Source organism: Gavia stellata, chromosome 6 (assembly GCF_030936135.1).
Source record: "Gavia stellata isolate bGavSte3 chromosome 6, bGavSte3.hap2, whole genome shotgun sequence".
In the NCBI taxonomy this organism is placed as follows: Eukaryota; Metazoa; Chordata; class Aves; order Gaviiformes; family Gaviidae; genus Gavia; species Gavia stellata.
In genome coordinates this window covers 1,073,525-1,089,638 of record NC_082599.1, presented here as the reverse complement: position 1 = coordinate 1,089,638, position 16,114 = coordinate 1,073,525, and the positions used below count along the sequence as shown (strand labels likewise).

General features: G+C 39.2%; 1 protein-coding gene across 1 annotated transcript in view; it reads right to left on the bottom strand.

Moving 5' to 3' along the window:
- Window positions 1-16,114, bottom strand: part of SMARCC1 (SWI/SNF related, matrix associated, actin dependent regulator of chromatin subfamily c member 1) — a 94,507-nt gene that overhangs the window by 57,863 nt on the left and 20,530 nt on the right. Inside the window, exons 6-14 of the mRNA XM_059818570.1 lie at window positions 14,183-14,252; window positions 12,085-12,154; window positions 10,292-10,367; window positions 8,181-8,306; window positions 7,360-7,478; window positions 6,002-6,126; window positions 5,135-5,194; window positions 4,447-4,484; window positions 1,701-1,822 (exon numbers count right to left, since the gene is read on the bottom strand). Coding sequence (XP_059674553.1) covers window positions 1,701-1,822; window positions 4,447-4,484; window positions 5,135-5,194; window positions 6,002-6,126; window positions 7,360-7,478; window positions 8,181-8,306; window positions 10,292-10,367; window positions 12,085-12,154; window positions 14,183-14,252 — 806 coding nt within the window. The remainder of the gene's footprint in view (window positions 1-1,700; window positions 1,823-4,446; window positions 4,485-5,134; window positions 5,195-6,001; window positions 6,127-7,359; window positions 7,479-8,180; window positions 8,307-10,291; window positions 10,368-12,084; window positions 12,155-14,182; window positions 14,253-16,114) is intronic.

The window sequence follows — 16,114 nt, the reverse complement described above, 5'->3', positions numbered from 1 at the left end:
TACTACAAATGCACCCATCAAGAATTTTTAACCAACCATTATTACCAGTCATGCCCAAAAGGCACTTGTACAACAGCGTCAGAGTGATCTCATGACAAAATGTCATTGTCATAATTCTCTCAGTAGGGAAGTATTATTGCACTTCCACTTTACAAACAAGGAATTGAAGCACAGAGACTACGGATACGCCTGCGTTGGCTTAAAGTAAACCTCAATTCGCTCGAGCTACGCGAAGTTGCCTTTCCTGATCTACAGCAGATGCACAGTTCTTTATCCCTTTATGAAGTGCATCAGTGGAGCGTTTCATTCTGCGTGCGTAACAGAACTACACCTCGAGTTTTTCCGCTCAACAAAGCAACTGGAGCCCCTATAAAGTCAGACTACGTGATCCTTAGCTTTTCTTCTTCCAGGATCATCTCAAAGCAGGAGAGCAAGGGGACTGAGAAAATGAATGGTTCTATTTATGGGGATTTAGGTCAACTCAAGCCACTAGCAGAAACATAGGCTAAGCAACTGACTCAAGGTAACAAAGTTTGCCAGAGATGGAAATTGAACCAACCTTTACACTAACAGCTCAGATCCCATCTTAATTCACTACTGTAAAAAGTTATCCACTTTTGAAAGTTGCACATGAATCCTATACTCAAGTGCCATAGCAGATCATAGAATCATAGACTCATTTAGGTTGGAAAAGACCTTTAAGATCACCAAGTCCAACCATAAACCTAACACTGCCAGGTCCACCACTAAACCATGTCCTTAAGTACCACACCTACAAGTCTTTTAAATACCTCCAGGGATGGGGACTCAACCACTTCCCTGGGCAGCCTGTTCCAGTGCTGAAAACCCTTCTGGTAAAGATATTCTTCCTAATATCTGATATAAACCTCCCTTGGTGCAACCTGAGGCCATCTCCTCTCATCCTGTCACTTGTTACTTGGGAGAACAGACCAACACCTACCTTGCTACAACCTCCTTTCAGGTAGTTCCAGCCTAAAGAATGTCTCAACTCCCAGAGCTAAGACTAAACACACACTCAAATGACAGCCCTTCCAGACAACTGACTATTCCTTATTCTGTTTCCAAAGCAGTTTTTATTTTAAAAAAGTACTACATAAGAGTTTAACTTGTAGAGGGACTTTCATTCCCAACCACTTGCTTCTCTTCCCACACCACAAAAGTTTGAGTATACAGAGCACATTAGGGTTACTATAGCAAGTTATATAGTCATAGCACACCACAAACCTCTGACTCCAAGAAAGATTCCAAAATGAAACAAGTATCCTCCCTGTATAATCCCTGACTTATCCTCAAAGTCAAGATCTGAAGCAAAATAAAAAGCCACCAGCTTTCAGAAGTAGCTACAAACATAGAAAGATCATACAAGGACTAGAGAAGTAGGGAAGAGAAAGGAATTATTTTCCCGAGGGGGGGGGGGGGGGCGGGGGGGGAATAAAAAGCAATGTAAAGTAAAAAATGCTGAGAAGGTAGACTGAAGATCTATGCTGTTTGAAATTCTCTTCCTCATTCTCAATCCCTGAAAACTGCCAGAAGTCAGCTCAGATTTTAAATGGAAAAGATGTACCCATACATGGGAACCAGACCTAAACAAAAGTAAATTCTTTCAGCTTTCGACTTGATTTATGAGAAACAACCACCGAAACTCTAAGTCTTCCCCCAGTTCCAAATTACTTTCTTACCAGTTGTAATCAAACCAAGATGCATAGCTTGGAATAATGATGTGGTTGGTTTGTTCTGTGACATTATCTTCACCTGGATCAATTGACCGACTTTGATCGCCTTTGTTAGGATCTTCATCTTCCTGTATGACAGAGGGAATGCAACAGTTAGTAGGTTGCAAGAGACATACCTAACAACTCTCAGCCAGCAAAAAGTTAGTCCAAAAAAAGTGCTTTCCAATCCTGTGCAGAATAAACTTTTCCTGACGGAATCCCTGGTCAGTGGGGAAAATCTCAGGGTCCAGAGAAAATGTAATCTGTGTTCATAAAAATATTAAAGAAAGCATGAGGCCAGTAAGAAGTTTTTACAGAGTCAGCTCTCAAATCTCAAGGACATACTTGGCAGTACAGTTAGATCGCACTTCGCGTGCTGTTTATAAAACTAAGCATGCTCCAACTATAGGAGAAACTATAGGAGAAAACACTGCATTTCAATTCTGAAGTATACTGCAACCACGTGTAATGAATAGAGCACGAATCTAGAGTACTTTGTAAGCTGTCAGCCTACCTCTTGCTGCCATCTCCAGGTACTGACACTGCACCAATTTTTAGTATTGTCTAAGACTGGTTGTATTTTTTGCCACCCTTCCTCCATCAACCTTCTCACTCCTCAGAAGAGTATTAAATGGAATCAGATTCATTACTTCTAGTTTCACTGGAAGACACTTGTCAGCAGTAATAGTTTCATGTCTGCAAAACTGCGTCTCATGACCCTAAATTCTTGCTCAGATAAACTCACTTTGATAAATCTTAAAGCTCATATTGGCTATTTCTCTCTTGTAAAGAAGAGATACTAAGTTCAACTTGGAACTCTGCATGTCTTTGTATCTGCTCCCACTCAGAGGGTGAACAGACCCATGAGTTTGCTCATACAGGGCTGTGAAGGCATCAGGGAGCAAGATTTTAAGATTTCCAAGCAGAGGACAAGTCTTTGGTCACTTTCTGCTGCTTCACAACAGAAGCCTCCTCTGAACACTAGGTGTTCTGCAACTTGAGTTTCAGCACACGTTCGCTTCCTGATCCAAAAAAGATAAAGAGAAGGGCACAGAGGTAGTATAAGAGGGTCAGGACATGATATGAACTGTATGAGGAACCCTCAGGTGCTATTTGAAGAGCCTGTAGGCAACTCAACATTAAATGGTTTTCTTTACCTGAATTACTAATCCAGACAGATTTCAGAGAAACAGAACAAGACTGTTAAAAATAATTGAGTCCCTAAAGTAGCATCTTAAAGAGTCATTGGTATCAATTATGTATCCTTTTCTGGGACTAAACGCCCCCAAAGACAGCAAGGTATCATTCTAAATTTATCTAGTGATCTGACAACAGCTATTCAGAAAAGAAGTCCTCCCTCTCCCAACACCCTTCTCCTCTCAAAATGCATTCACTAAAGAGAGAAATAGACCACAGCCCCCCAAAACCCACCATTTAGCATAGAACATAAAAAGCAATCCTCTTCCTATATAACATGGAACAAATACTAAGGCTGCTGCATGAGTCCCACAGTTCCAGGTCATTCTACACCCAGGGATGGCAAAGTTACACCAGTAAAAAAAAAAAGCATGTCCCATACTGGAAAAGCCTGCTGTCACCTTCCTTCCAAGCTGGTTTCCCTAACTCGGAAAACAGTGCTTGCCTAACAATCGTATTTTTGGCGATCTCTGTTCACATTTCTGTATCTAGATACTTAAACCCACTGCTCCTTAGTGTGGTACTGTGCCTAAAACCTAAAAGGTTGCTACTAGCTAGTCAGTGGTTTGCATAATTAGAGTTGTCTTCTTCCCCCATTTTAAAACACGAGAAAAGATTTCTAAGCACTTCTGAAAACACATATACAGATTGGACGTATGAACTGAAATACGGTAAAACTAGTATCAGTATGGAAAGAAAGTAGATTTTCTTAGTTCTGTTATAACCAATATTGGTTATAACCAATCCAAGCGTCTGTGTCAGTGCAGGAGTGCAACTGTATGAACCTAAAGTAGATGTGATCTTTTCTCACCTGCATCATCAGACAGCCATCTTATACTAGGCAAGCTGTCAAAAACAGTGCCTGGCATACCAACAATGCAATTAAATACAAAAACTAGCCCAACAACTCTATTAAAATGATCAGGAAGCCTATCTGGGGTTTAGATTTAGTCCTGAAATCTACAGAAAAAGTGTAACTTTTGAAAAAGCTTGCATCTGAAAAATGCTGCTTTGAAAATACTTTGCATCTGTCTCCTCATTCTTGTTTTTAATATACTAGATTTAAAAATACAAAATAATCTCACAGCACTTGTAGAAAATTTATAATAGCAAAACAACATTCCTATCAGTAACTAATTTAATCTTACATATCACTTGAAAAACATTAGAGGCTAAGTTACTGAAGATGTGATTAAGATCTTGATTGGACAACGGGTAATGGTTTTAAACTAGAAGAGGGGAGATTCAGACCAAACGTAAGGAAGACATTTTTTTACAATGAGGGTGGTGAAACACTGGCACAGGTTGCCCAGAGAGGTGGTAGATGCCCCATCCCTGGAAACATTCATGGTCAGGTTGGACGGGGCTCTGAGCAACCTGATCTACTTGAAGATGTCCCTGTTCACTGCAGGGGGACTGGACTAGATGACCTTGAAAGGTCCCTTCCAACCCAAACCATTCCATGATTCTATGATCTCAGTTTCTACCAAACTTAGTAAGAAACGGCTGCCGTTACCTTTCCTCCAGTCGCCACTGTCTCCTCATCCTGTTCATCTGAAAGGTAAAAGCATGAGAATTACACTAATAAAAAGCATCTGAGCCTTTCTAGCAATGCAATTGCTTAATTGGAAACAATATTTCATTTGTTTTGGAAGGGAAGCGAGGAGGAAAGCAAAGTGGACCACACATAGTTAAGGCAATCTCATGCAGGCACTCAACTATCCCAGACAAGGGAACAGATAAGAATACAGAGGAAGGATAATTAGAATTCTTCCACACTTCGGAATCTATACCTAATTACCATCTTTCCCAGTGCCGTAGATGTAGCCTCATATAATAGGATATGGGACACTAGTTTATATCTCTTATGCCAAAGGCTTAGCAAAGCTCAGGGAACCTGTGATTCACCTTGATTCCCAGTAAGAAAACAAAAATTCTGCCAGGAAAGAGCTTATATGTAATCCAAAAAAAACCCCCAAAAAGTAAAAGATGCCTACAAGGGAACAGCCTTGCAAGTGAAAAAGAGTCAATATGTTTCAACTTGAATACATACGAAAACTGAATTAATTGAATAGAAGAGTAGAATTAGAGATTCCTTATAAAACTGAGAGATTTAAAAATATTTACTCTGTTGGCCTGCAAGCAAGACTTTACTATAAAACTTAGGGGAGGGGGTGCTGGAGTGTGTTGTGTGTTTGTTTTACCGAGGTCTGCTACTGTTCCTCCTTTCACAGGCGTGTTTTCACTGTCTTTCTTTGGGTTCACTACAAAAATAAGCAAGATGGTTACTCAGAGTTTCAATCAGACAAGATACAATTATCAAAGTCCAGCATGCTTTTACTATCTTATCAATAAACGGTTTTGCTGGTCATGTCTTTGCAGTTCAAAAGAGTTCATCTGTACAGTTTGAGTACAACAGACCATTTGTTTGATTTCTCTGCCATTTCACATCTGAACACAAAGCAGCTTCTATCCATGCAGTTAGTGGACTAAGTACTGTACTGTTTCCACCTGTACAACATGTAACAACTCTTACTTGCAAGTTCAAGCCAGGTAAAAACCAAATGGCGTGACACCCAAAATGGTTTGGTGTCAAGGACTTGATAGAAGGAATTATTTTTCTGACTTATCTTTACTTAACAGGTAGTGCACAGATCAACATTTTTCAGAAGAGGATTAAGAACTGAATGCATTTGGCACATTGCTAGAGTTTCCACTCATTTGATGTGCTTATCTTGGGTACTTGGCATACAATTATTTTCCCCTAGAAAACTCCATCCCGCAAAACATGAAGTCTGTATAATGGGTGAGAGCAATCCTAAAATAGGTGAAACTAAACATTTAAGTGGATTTTCACAAACATATTTCAAAAAGCCAAAAGAAGGTGCATCTGCTGCCCTTCTCAGCTGTCACATTCAAATCCCTGACTAGATAAATTTCGATGGGCACAGATCACCTGGCCCCATGGCCACAAAGTATTTCAAAGATTTGTCAAAATACATGTGTATTTTTTCAGTGCAGTTTAAGCAATTGTCCTAATAATCAAAGAATCCAGTGTATGCATATTTTACCATTTTTGGGAAGTACCACTTCTTCTATATTCGGTACTGGTGTGGGATCCTCCATGTCCTTCGTAAGATCTTCTTGCTCATCTTCCTCTTTCTGCCCTCTCCTTTTCCCATATAAGGCTGCTTGTCTAAAACAGATCATACACAAATTCTCTGCCAGCTGCAACTGTCAGATGTTCTCATCCTGACGTTATTCTTCAGATATCAGGATTAAAGGATTCAGTTAAAACTTATGAAAACATGAATGCTGTAGGAAATGGTGCTGGTGGAGTTAAAAGTATTCTCTGTATATAACTAAAATGAAGTGAGTTTCCAAAAAAATGGTCTTTTCCACTGTTTCAAGACTGGAGACCACAACTGTATATAAATCTTGATCCCAACCCAAAACTGTCTCCAGCATGTTGGCAGCACGAGCATGCTAGTGAGATTCAAGGGAGCAGCGATTCACTTACATTTGTCCTTTTTAAAGTTGCAATAAGGGCATCTGCTGCGCAGAACAGAAGAGGCAACAGACCGTTTCAAGGCATGCTGCCTTATTTAAGGAAAAAGGCTGTCTTGTATGATTGAATCTGTGTACTGAGGAAGCCATTTTGGGAACAAAGGCAGAATCACCCACGCCTCTCCTTACAGAATCTAACTCCGACTTTACATTTGGAATAAAAAAATAATTCAGATTATCAACTAATTCTTTCTCACCTCAGATGCTAAATTTCCAGTCTTGTGTTATTAGAGCCCAACAGGTCTACTAAACAAGACCTGAATTTTTAGTCCAAAAGTGCTCCCCTCCATATCCACACATAAACCCCCATAAATAAGTATTTAATTGGATATAATATTGGCCTTTTTTTTTTTTTTAAAAAATCAAACTAGCATTGGAAAAAACCCTATTCTGTAGGCCACCTGTAATCACAAATGCTACTCTGTTAAAGTTGCATTTGAGAAGTGGACTTGAAAATACCTGGCTACGGAGATAAACTCAATTAAATTCAGTAATTTATGGGACTATACTCCAAAAAGTGTACATGTACTACATGACTGCACTAACAGAACTAGTTTGAGTCATTTTAGAAGCAGCTGAGTAACTTTTCATTTGCTAAGTTCTGCTCTTGATGCAGCAATGAACCCCGTCACTGACACAGATAACATGACAACTTGCGCTAGATTCTCCTCCACCCGCAGGCAATACATTTCTACAGAGGAGTAAAGAAATTACATATACTGCCCAAGCAAAAACACAAGTCTATTGTAGAAATAATTATTTTATTGTACTCTGCAGTGAGACAACTGAGAAATGACAGAGATCACCCTACAATCATTTCTTCAATAAAATTAGCCTCAAATTCCAAGACTTAGACACTCACCCTTTCTTCCCTGTCTTTTTTCTCGACTCCACAGGAGTAGGGGGTGGAGAAGGAGAATGCTTTCTCTTCCTTGTACTCGCTGCTGCTTTCCTGTCTCTCCTCTCCGGACTACGTACAGGCTGTTAGAGAAGTGAAGTAGTTAGCTCATCCCAAATACTACAGCTATTGAAACGCTATAGGCTACACTCTTCCTTAATATGTCCTACAACAGAGAAGCTAAAAGCAGCAATATCACAACATGCAGCTCCAGAATACTGCCATTTGTCAACGTGAAAACCCCTAAATTTTCTACAGCCATCCCCCAGATGCTGCAATGGCTATGTACTTAAGAAATGTGCTCTTAAAAAAAGAAAGATTCAAAGGCTAATGTGTGACTTGTTCAATATCCTGTAGCCACCAGGAGAGATTTCCCAGTGTGTAGCCTGGCCTCAAGGTTGAATGAACGTGCTTTCAGAGCCCTAACTTCCTGCATTGGGAGGGAGATAAAAACTAGTTTCAACAAGTACAAATAATTTGGAAATCAAATATTAACTGATGCTGTTTAACACAGCCCCAGCTTCATTTATGAGAAAGCAGAGCGTGGGTCCTATCTCTTAGCATCCTCAGGAAGGGCGGAAAAAATAAAAATCAAAGTGCACACTTACACTTCTGGATAAAGGAAACATCAGAAGAAAGTTAAACTAGACTGTGTTATCACAGGCACCTCAAATTGTTCAACTAGCTTAACTTTAGCAACTTTGAGTCCAAAAAATTTGACTTATGCAGAGATAAAAGAATATTAATGTATCAACAGGTCACCCATTAAGCAGAGAACCACCTACCTCTTCATTTTTCATGGAGATTCTCTGTCGAAAACTCACTGATTTCCTGTTCTCATCTACCTCATAATCCTCTTCATTCATCCATTCATTGAATATATCTGTGTCCAAAATCCACTTGGCATGAACCTAAAGAACAGAACGACACATCGACACACCGATGTTTTTTGAAAAAAATCACTCCATGACAGACCTCATACGATGAAGGAAATACCTGCAGCTTCGTCATCAGGGTCTGAACATCCAAATAGCTCGTAATGGTTTTCACTCGTCATAGGTGACAGTTTCATGAGGCAATACAATAAAGGATGAACACAACCGTAAGTCTACTGAACGCCCTGTCTGTTCCTCAGTGATTTTTAAGCCTTCTGAAGTGTGACGTCAGTTATCACAGCGGAGACAACGGCTCTGTATTAAGAGCGTACTTTGAATGCTAAAAATTACCATCATAATTTTCTAAATATACAAATCACCTTAGCAGATGTGCCACAAAAGACCGAAAAATTTAAGAAGAGTTGGACGTATCTTGGAAGGAGAAGATTCACTATCTTGATTTAAAATATCCATCTTCAAATAAACTTCTAGTTTACATAGCTGAAAATAAATTCTTGAGCTTTAGAATCATAGAATCTATGATTTATACAATCTACTTTCCTTACTATTTATAGGAAGATTTATACACAAAAAGCATGTGTTCCAGTTATTTACAGGTAACTACTTGGAGTAAGTAGCGTTTGAACAGACGTCAAGTTATTTTCTGACCTGAGCTGCTCTTTAACTCCGCTGTTCAGATCAAGAGCATACACACAGAACGACATGGCATGTTACGTATAAAAAAGCCCAATAATAGAACAATAAAGTACTAGTAGTTACTACTGTTTGATTATAACTGCTCTATATTCTTCTCTAGCAATGAACTAAATCAGAAAGGCAAATCATTCCTCTGCAAAGAAAACTAATTATGCAGAGAACCTGAAGAAGGCTGCTGATGTTGGTTTGACTGCTCACATGTTCAACAGACTGAGAAGCGCTGACTTTTTGCATCATTACGACATCAGTGAAGAGCAGAGTTCCCATTAAATTGAACCTTTCCACAAGGAAAGGTAAGATATGACCCTCAGGGATTCTTTAAACAGCTACTGGTTTTCTCGGACACTTCCATGTTGGCTCTAGCTCTAGGGACAGTTGCATTCATACACTACAATTCATTAGAAATGTGAAGGCTTGGGGAAAATTTACTAAAAATCAAGAAACTTGAGCTGTGCCCTGCACTAAGAGCATACAGAAGCTGGTATCTGCAGTGGTACTGAGCCGAGACAAATGAACTCAAGAGCTTCTGTAGGAGTGTGAAACCAGGGGATGGGGGAGCCCACGGCCACACACAATCTGTCAACCAGACCACAGCTCCATTTTGATCCCAATAGCTGAATCTGCTGGAAATAAAGTTGCCGTTACAATAACGCAAAGAGAACAGAGAAGATTTCAATTGTTCCACAGACTTAAAAAAAAACAGATTTGTTCTCCTAAAGCAGCTTCTTAAGTTCCATATTATCTAACTCCTAATATTTTGGGCCATTTCTACATTATAGAAAAAGATTAACTTTCTGCACACAAAATATGTTTTAAGCCCTGTAATACATGCGTGCTAACCTCAGGTTTCTAATCTGACAGGTCTTTAAGAATCACGAAGATATCGTACTTTCCCCACTTACTCTCCTTAAACATTGTACAATGCCATTATGCCTTCTAATGAGTTGTCAGGTTTCATCCCAGAGATGGCTGCACTTCAGCAGTAAGGGAAGGACTTATCCTTAACACAAAACACCTCAAAAGTCAGGACAAAATAAACATGGTAATTTTGGCACTATCAGGGATGCATAAGTCTGTCCTTTTCACTCACAAAATAAAGTATTTTTTCAACAGCATTCCTCCCCAGACCAAAGAAATGTTTTAGACATTTTCATTACAGCTCTAGAAATATCACTCTGCTTTTCCATATATATGGAAATGTGGCCACTGTTACTCAGCAGCACGTTAAAATATCAATCGAGTAGCACCTGAGCACGAGCAATACCAATACAGTAACTTTGGGAAACTGTTTAAGAGACACTTACCTTCCACGGCTTTTCAGGAATTGGAGGATCCTCAATTTCAGCATCTATTTCATTGGCATGAACCCAAGTGTCATAGCTAATGAGAGGAGTAAGAGAAAACAAAATCGGTCCCCTGGGCTGTTCATCCAGAAAGATCACGAGCAGGAATATTTATTCAACAATTTTGACGTGCAAATCATATTGCTGGGATAGAATAGCAGAGTACTTTCCACTTAATGAAAGGTTAAGGGAATAATCACTGCTTCCTGCTACAGGAATAGGACACATTGAAAAAGGAGCGGTCCAAGGCATCTAATGCACATTTTTAACTTTCTGAATTTAAAAGCCACCTCAGTGAAGCCAGCTCCAGCTTACAACTGCAAATCTACTCTCTAGATTCAGGGGTATAAATGCAGTTTCTGAGTCACCTGTTCAAACCCTGGCATTAAGTTAATTAACTTGTTTCTGTTCTTATGAGTTTAAAGCAAGAGATACTGGATTCCTAGAAGAAAGCAGTATGTATCCTCTCCTTCAATCCCTACTGCTGTAGAATCCATTTATTATTTACATTCACTTTTCCACATACTATTCCCTCAAAAGCCTATTTATAAACTTCACCCAGCAACAGCAAAAGCCAAATTACTTTGTAATCAACACCAGGCATGTACTGAGCAACGGGGATAAGCCATATGCAAGAAAAGATGTGTATATAGCATTCCTCATGTTTATACTGATGTTTATAAATACGTATACATGCACACAGAGTCAACACAAACTCGACTACCGATGTGATATAAATATAAAAACATCTAAAGGTTCTTCATCTGTATGAAGAAAGAAACTTAAGTGTGATTGCTGTTTGCCCTCTTCCACTGAAATAGGCATATGGTTTCTGAGAATTCTGCGCATGCACAGCAGAGCAGATTTTAGTACCCTGAAAAAGTTCTTTAAATAGAAGTCCATGCTGGGTTATCAACCTTTTGAGTTTTCCATAACCTGGACTCAGAAATCAGTTATTATAAATACATTTAAGTTACTAACAGTACATACACTGCCTTTTAACATCTTCTAATAACACAAGACAGCTTTCTCAAAGATACGCTTTCACCAGTCACTTGCACTTGACTAAAGGCAACCCCTGGAGCGAAATCTCTCTTTGTCCAAGAAAGTTCCACCAGGTGATTAAACGTTCTCCCTTTTGGCTATAAAGTCTTATTAACTTTATGGAAAGGCTCACTCTGCCCTTTGAAAGTCTGGTTCGACTGGCAGCCTTATAGTGGCTCTGCAGAAAAAGAGACCGTCCTTTCCTAACCTCACTCACCTGCCAGTGTCAAAAACGGGTATGCATATTTCAGTTTGAAACCACTGGTTAAGTCTTTTCAAGCCCTGGACATTGAGATAAATGTTCGCAATGCTAAATTACTGCGTGGTTATACTCCGTAAGACAACCACTGCTTGTCTTGTAATATGAACAGCAATGTACAACCATTCAGAATCAAAACAACAGGAATGCAGTACTGTATATTCGTGTTAAATTTTTGGAAGAGCCAGGGTGAGATAGGTCTGAGCCTGTTATATTCCACAGAACAAGAAAAGAGTATAGTTTGTAGCACATACAGCTGGGACATTCCCCATGCAGGTTCACTACTGACAACCACAGAGCATGCTATCAGGAGAAGTTAAAACTCAGGAAGCTGAAAGAGTAGCTTCTTTGAGGACACAGATTTTCCTACTTGCAAGTTTTAATTGACACTTTTCCTTCAACAAACTTCAGTAAGATCTGGGGTCTGCTTTCTTCCCCCACTTTTCTTTACCTGTCTGGAAAAAAGCCCCAGTGTACCAGCACCTGCTTGTCCTTTTTCATCACAGGTCTCAACCATTCATCTGCAAAGGGGAAGAGATCTAGCATCAGATCCAGATTGTAAAGCACGTTCAACACTATTTTGCTTTTCCACATTCAGTCATAGTAGAGTTATTGCAATCATCTGATAAAAGTCTACTGTAGTGACATTACAATGGCCTCGCCTGCCACAGTAATACACGTGCCTACATTATCTTTGCCGTGTCTAAACGTGCTTGTGTTCTGCCTGCATACCACACAGATGTTACATTAGTAAACCATTTTCATGCTAAGAATTATGACATTTCCTTCCCTGACCACATACATTCAGTAAAGACAGCAGAAATAACATGGAGAGAGTCAGGCTCCAATCTGACACTTTTTTTTAATCTCCGTATAAATAAGACACTAAACTTCCAAAAATGCTTTTTGCCAAGCGGTAAATATTTCCCCTCTGCCTTTTTGTATCCTTGTTGGACATCTGAATCCCCTCATTAACTTCTTCTGTTGATTTGTATTTATTTCAAAAGACCCTCTTCCCAGGACTAGATTCTATTCTCAACAAGTATTTAAAAAAACAATAGAGTTTTGAAGGAAGAATGTCAGGGCAGGGGGTGGTGGTGAAACAGATTTTAAGTAAAAACTTCCAAGAGTCTAACAAAACTTGGATTTCAACTTTCTTCTTTCACAGAAGTGCTAATAAGGACTTCAAGTTAATACTTATTGAGCAACACTAATACTTTGCTGATTTTGCAGTAAGGCATACGCTCAGTCTGACTGGTGTTTTAAAGGCTTTTTTCTTTTAAACTGCACATCTGACACAACGCACCTACCCCCCGCAACTCCAATATTGAGAATATGGCCCAGAGCAGGATTAAAAGAGAAATCCTGAGGATTTGAACTTGTGTGAAGTTACACTGCTTGAATTCATGGCTGTTTTCTCATCCTAGTGTAATCAGGGGTTAAGAGAGCTTTGCCTAAAACATCTGTATGTTTGTTCACTGACTGCAAAACAGATGGGACTTACTATGCTCAACCCTTTTCTGAGAACCTGAAGTGGTTAAAAATAAGTACACACCTGTGGCTAGGCATGATATTACCAGCATACAGAACACAGACAAGCACCAGAGGACAAACAGTCCTTGATTGCTCCTATCAGAAGTGAACACTTCCATCTAGTGGCCATCAGACGCCAGGGCGTATCACAAAGAGCTAATTTATGTCAGTGAAGCTCAGGCTCAACAACAATGATGCACTAGACAATTAAATGTATTTAAGACGAAAAAAATTAAGAGCAGTTTTTTGTTATTTGCTACGGAGCTGTTAAATTGCTGCTGCGGAACCTATGTATTTCATATAGAGGCAGACCACATCATAATGAGGCCAACCTCCATTCATCTGGTCTACTTGTTATTGTATCTACCTGGCTAAACTACATGCAATGATATATCAGCATTCCCAACCTGTCACCTAGAAAGACGAGAACATGGCAAAAAGTTTTTTGAGTCTCATTTACTTCAGCATCTATGCTACCTTTCCTACATCTACTCGATTCCTAATAATGTTTCACTCAACATTTTGACCTATACTTACACACTGGGGGATACCAAGGAAATAAAAGAAAAAAATTAATGGAAGCTTTAGTTTTAAGCCCCCTACTTTCACTATCCTTTCTTCTAATTTTTAAACTAACTTAATTTCTTTACGTTCTTCTGGACCCTTAGCTCTGTTCCCCTTCAGCCTGCAAGTTATTTGGAACAAACAAAATGTCTATCTGCATTCAGCAATAAATAGTATCTCAATTTCCAACGCAATCACGGAAGAGTATCCAGTGTTACACACCTTAATCTGAAAATGTTGCATCAATTAAAAACATGAATGTTACACCCAGTAGTTAGAAGCAGGACACACAATGATTTTATTAGGAGTTGTTAATCCTAGAAATACTTTTCGAGTGGCTCTCAGGAACAGGCTATACACAGGAACATACTGTGTGTGCGAAAGCTCCCGTAACTGCTAACAGAATTTAGTTACAAGACTATTTCCACTTAAAAACTGGAAAGCAATTTTACCATCATCCATTGAGGTAGGACTTGGATAAACATGGTGGGTAGCCTTTGATTTCTCTTCAGTTACTGTTCCCTGTGGGAAAGGTGGAAGAAAAGAAGAAACTGTATGAGAAACTTTCAACACATTACCCCAAACTTCTCTGCTGCTTCTTTTTACCTGCATCCCATGCAACCCAGAAATATTCAAGGTTAACTTCAATGCAACTACAAAGAATACCACCTCTAAGAAGTGCCAGAAAAAGGCAATTAAGACTGCTGCCAAACTACTTTGTCATCTCTTGCTCTTTCCATCTCAAATCCTTCCTACCAGCTCCTCTGCCCCAATTCTCATTGTAAATTGTTCAACTATCAGTTCATACAAACCTATTGATGAATATTTTGTAAGAAAGCATCTGTGACTTTTTTCCAGTAAGTAGAAATTGTTTTGGACCAAAATGTGTAAATATAACAATTCACGTAAGATAAAGTCTACAAGAAACTTAACTAGAAATGTCTGCCCTGAATAGAACATCCTTAGTATTCAAGAGAGGCTGTATATGTCAAGAGACAGAATAAACACCCGTTCTTTCAAAAAAGCCTCCTAAATCACAGAACAAAGGGAATATATCAGAAATACACTAACATTATACCATTGTTTGTCAAATATTCAAACATGAGAATACTTTTTCGTCTTGCTGGTTTAGAACATCATTTTCTTGGCATATGAGAAGCAACAGATGCACTTCTCATGCTTATGTAGATGCCACAAAGAGTTGTACATAAAGCAATTTCTCTACGTATGGGTATGGGCCATAATTATATTCCTATTGGACCTACATCATCATGCAGGAAAATTCTACTACATAATTAGATATCTGTTAAACAAATACATAACACTGCTTCTTGTGGCCAGTCAAGAAAACCCTGTCCTTGCCTCACATGGAGAACCGTAAGGATTCTCACACATGCTGCAGAGACACCTCCAGTCTCCATATATGAAGAGCCATTTCCAAGGACAGCAGAAATTCACAGTCTGCAGAGGAGTTACGTTTTGGAACAGTTTGTATGAAAACATTATTCAAAATTTACATTCCATAAATACTTGACAGATTTATTTAAAGGACTTAAGAGCACATAAGATAGGTTACAGCCAACAATATGCAAACAACTTCTTTAGAAGACAGCATCAAAAGGAGGAAAATTAAAAAAGCATGAAGATGCATTGCATTATGGTAGCGGTATTTGGAGACTACTCTGGTATCAGGGGCTGAAGGGCAAGAGCTACTACACCAACAAGAGTTCAGAGAACTGGGGAAAGGGAGAGGAGGCGCTCTGAGCAACAGCAAAAAAGAAATCTGGAAAGTAAAAAGAATTTAAAAGCATTCAAAGGGAAAGGAAAAAGCCCTGGCATGAAAGAAGAACCTGCAAAATGTGTAAGGAACAATAATGGAAATTCTCCTTTCACTCCCCATGAGCTGAAGATGCTCTTCTAGATATCTAACCTGAGCTTTGTGAGTTAGATCAGTAAGTTTCACTTATTTCCTCCGGAGCTGTAAAAAAACCCAATGCACAATAGATGAACAGAAGTCTCTCGTAGATGCTATCTTGACTGAAAACAAAGGGATGGATAACTTTACATTAAAACAGCTTTCTGAAACATGCAAGCAGACTGTAAGGTATATTCCTTGCCTCTGCTAAACTGACAAGATGGAAGAGTTACCTACCGACAAAACACTCTTCTTGAAGCAGAGAGAGATAAATGCTAAATCTCACTCATTACCTGCTTTCAGTTCCTGAATTACTGTTCTGGCTCTTCTCAGAAGAATCCTCAACATTTACAAACAAAATCAGAAAAAGTGTGACTGCCAGAAACACTAACAGCATCTTCATCAGCAGAGAGAACGAACAGCTTACTGAGACCTCTTTTTATAAGCCCAGAGATCACGCTAGCACCGC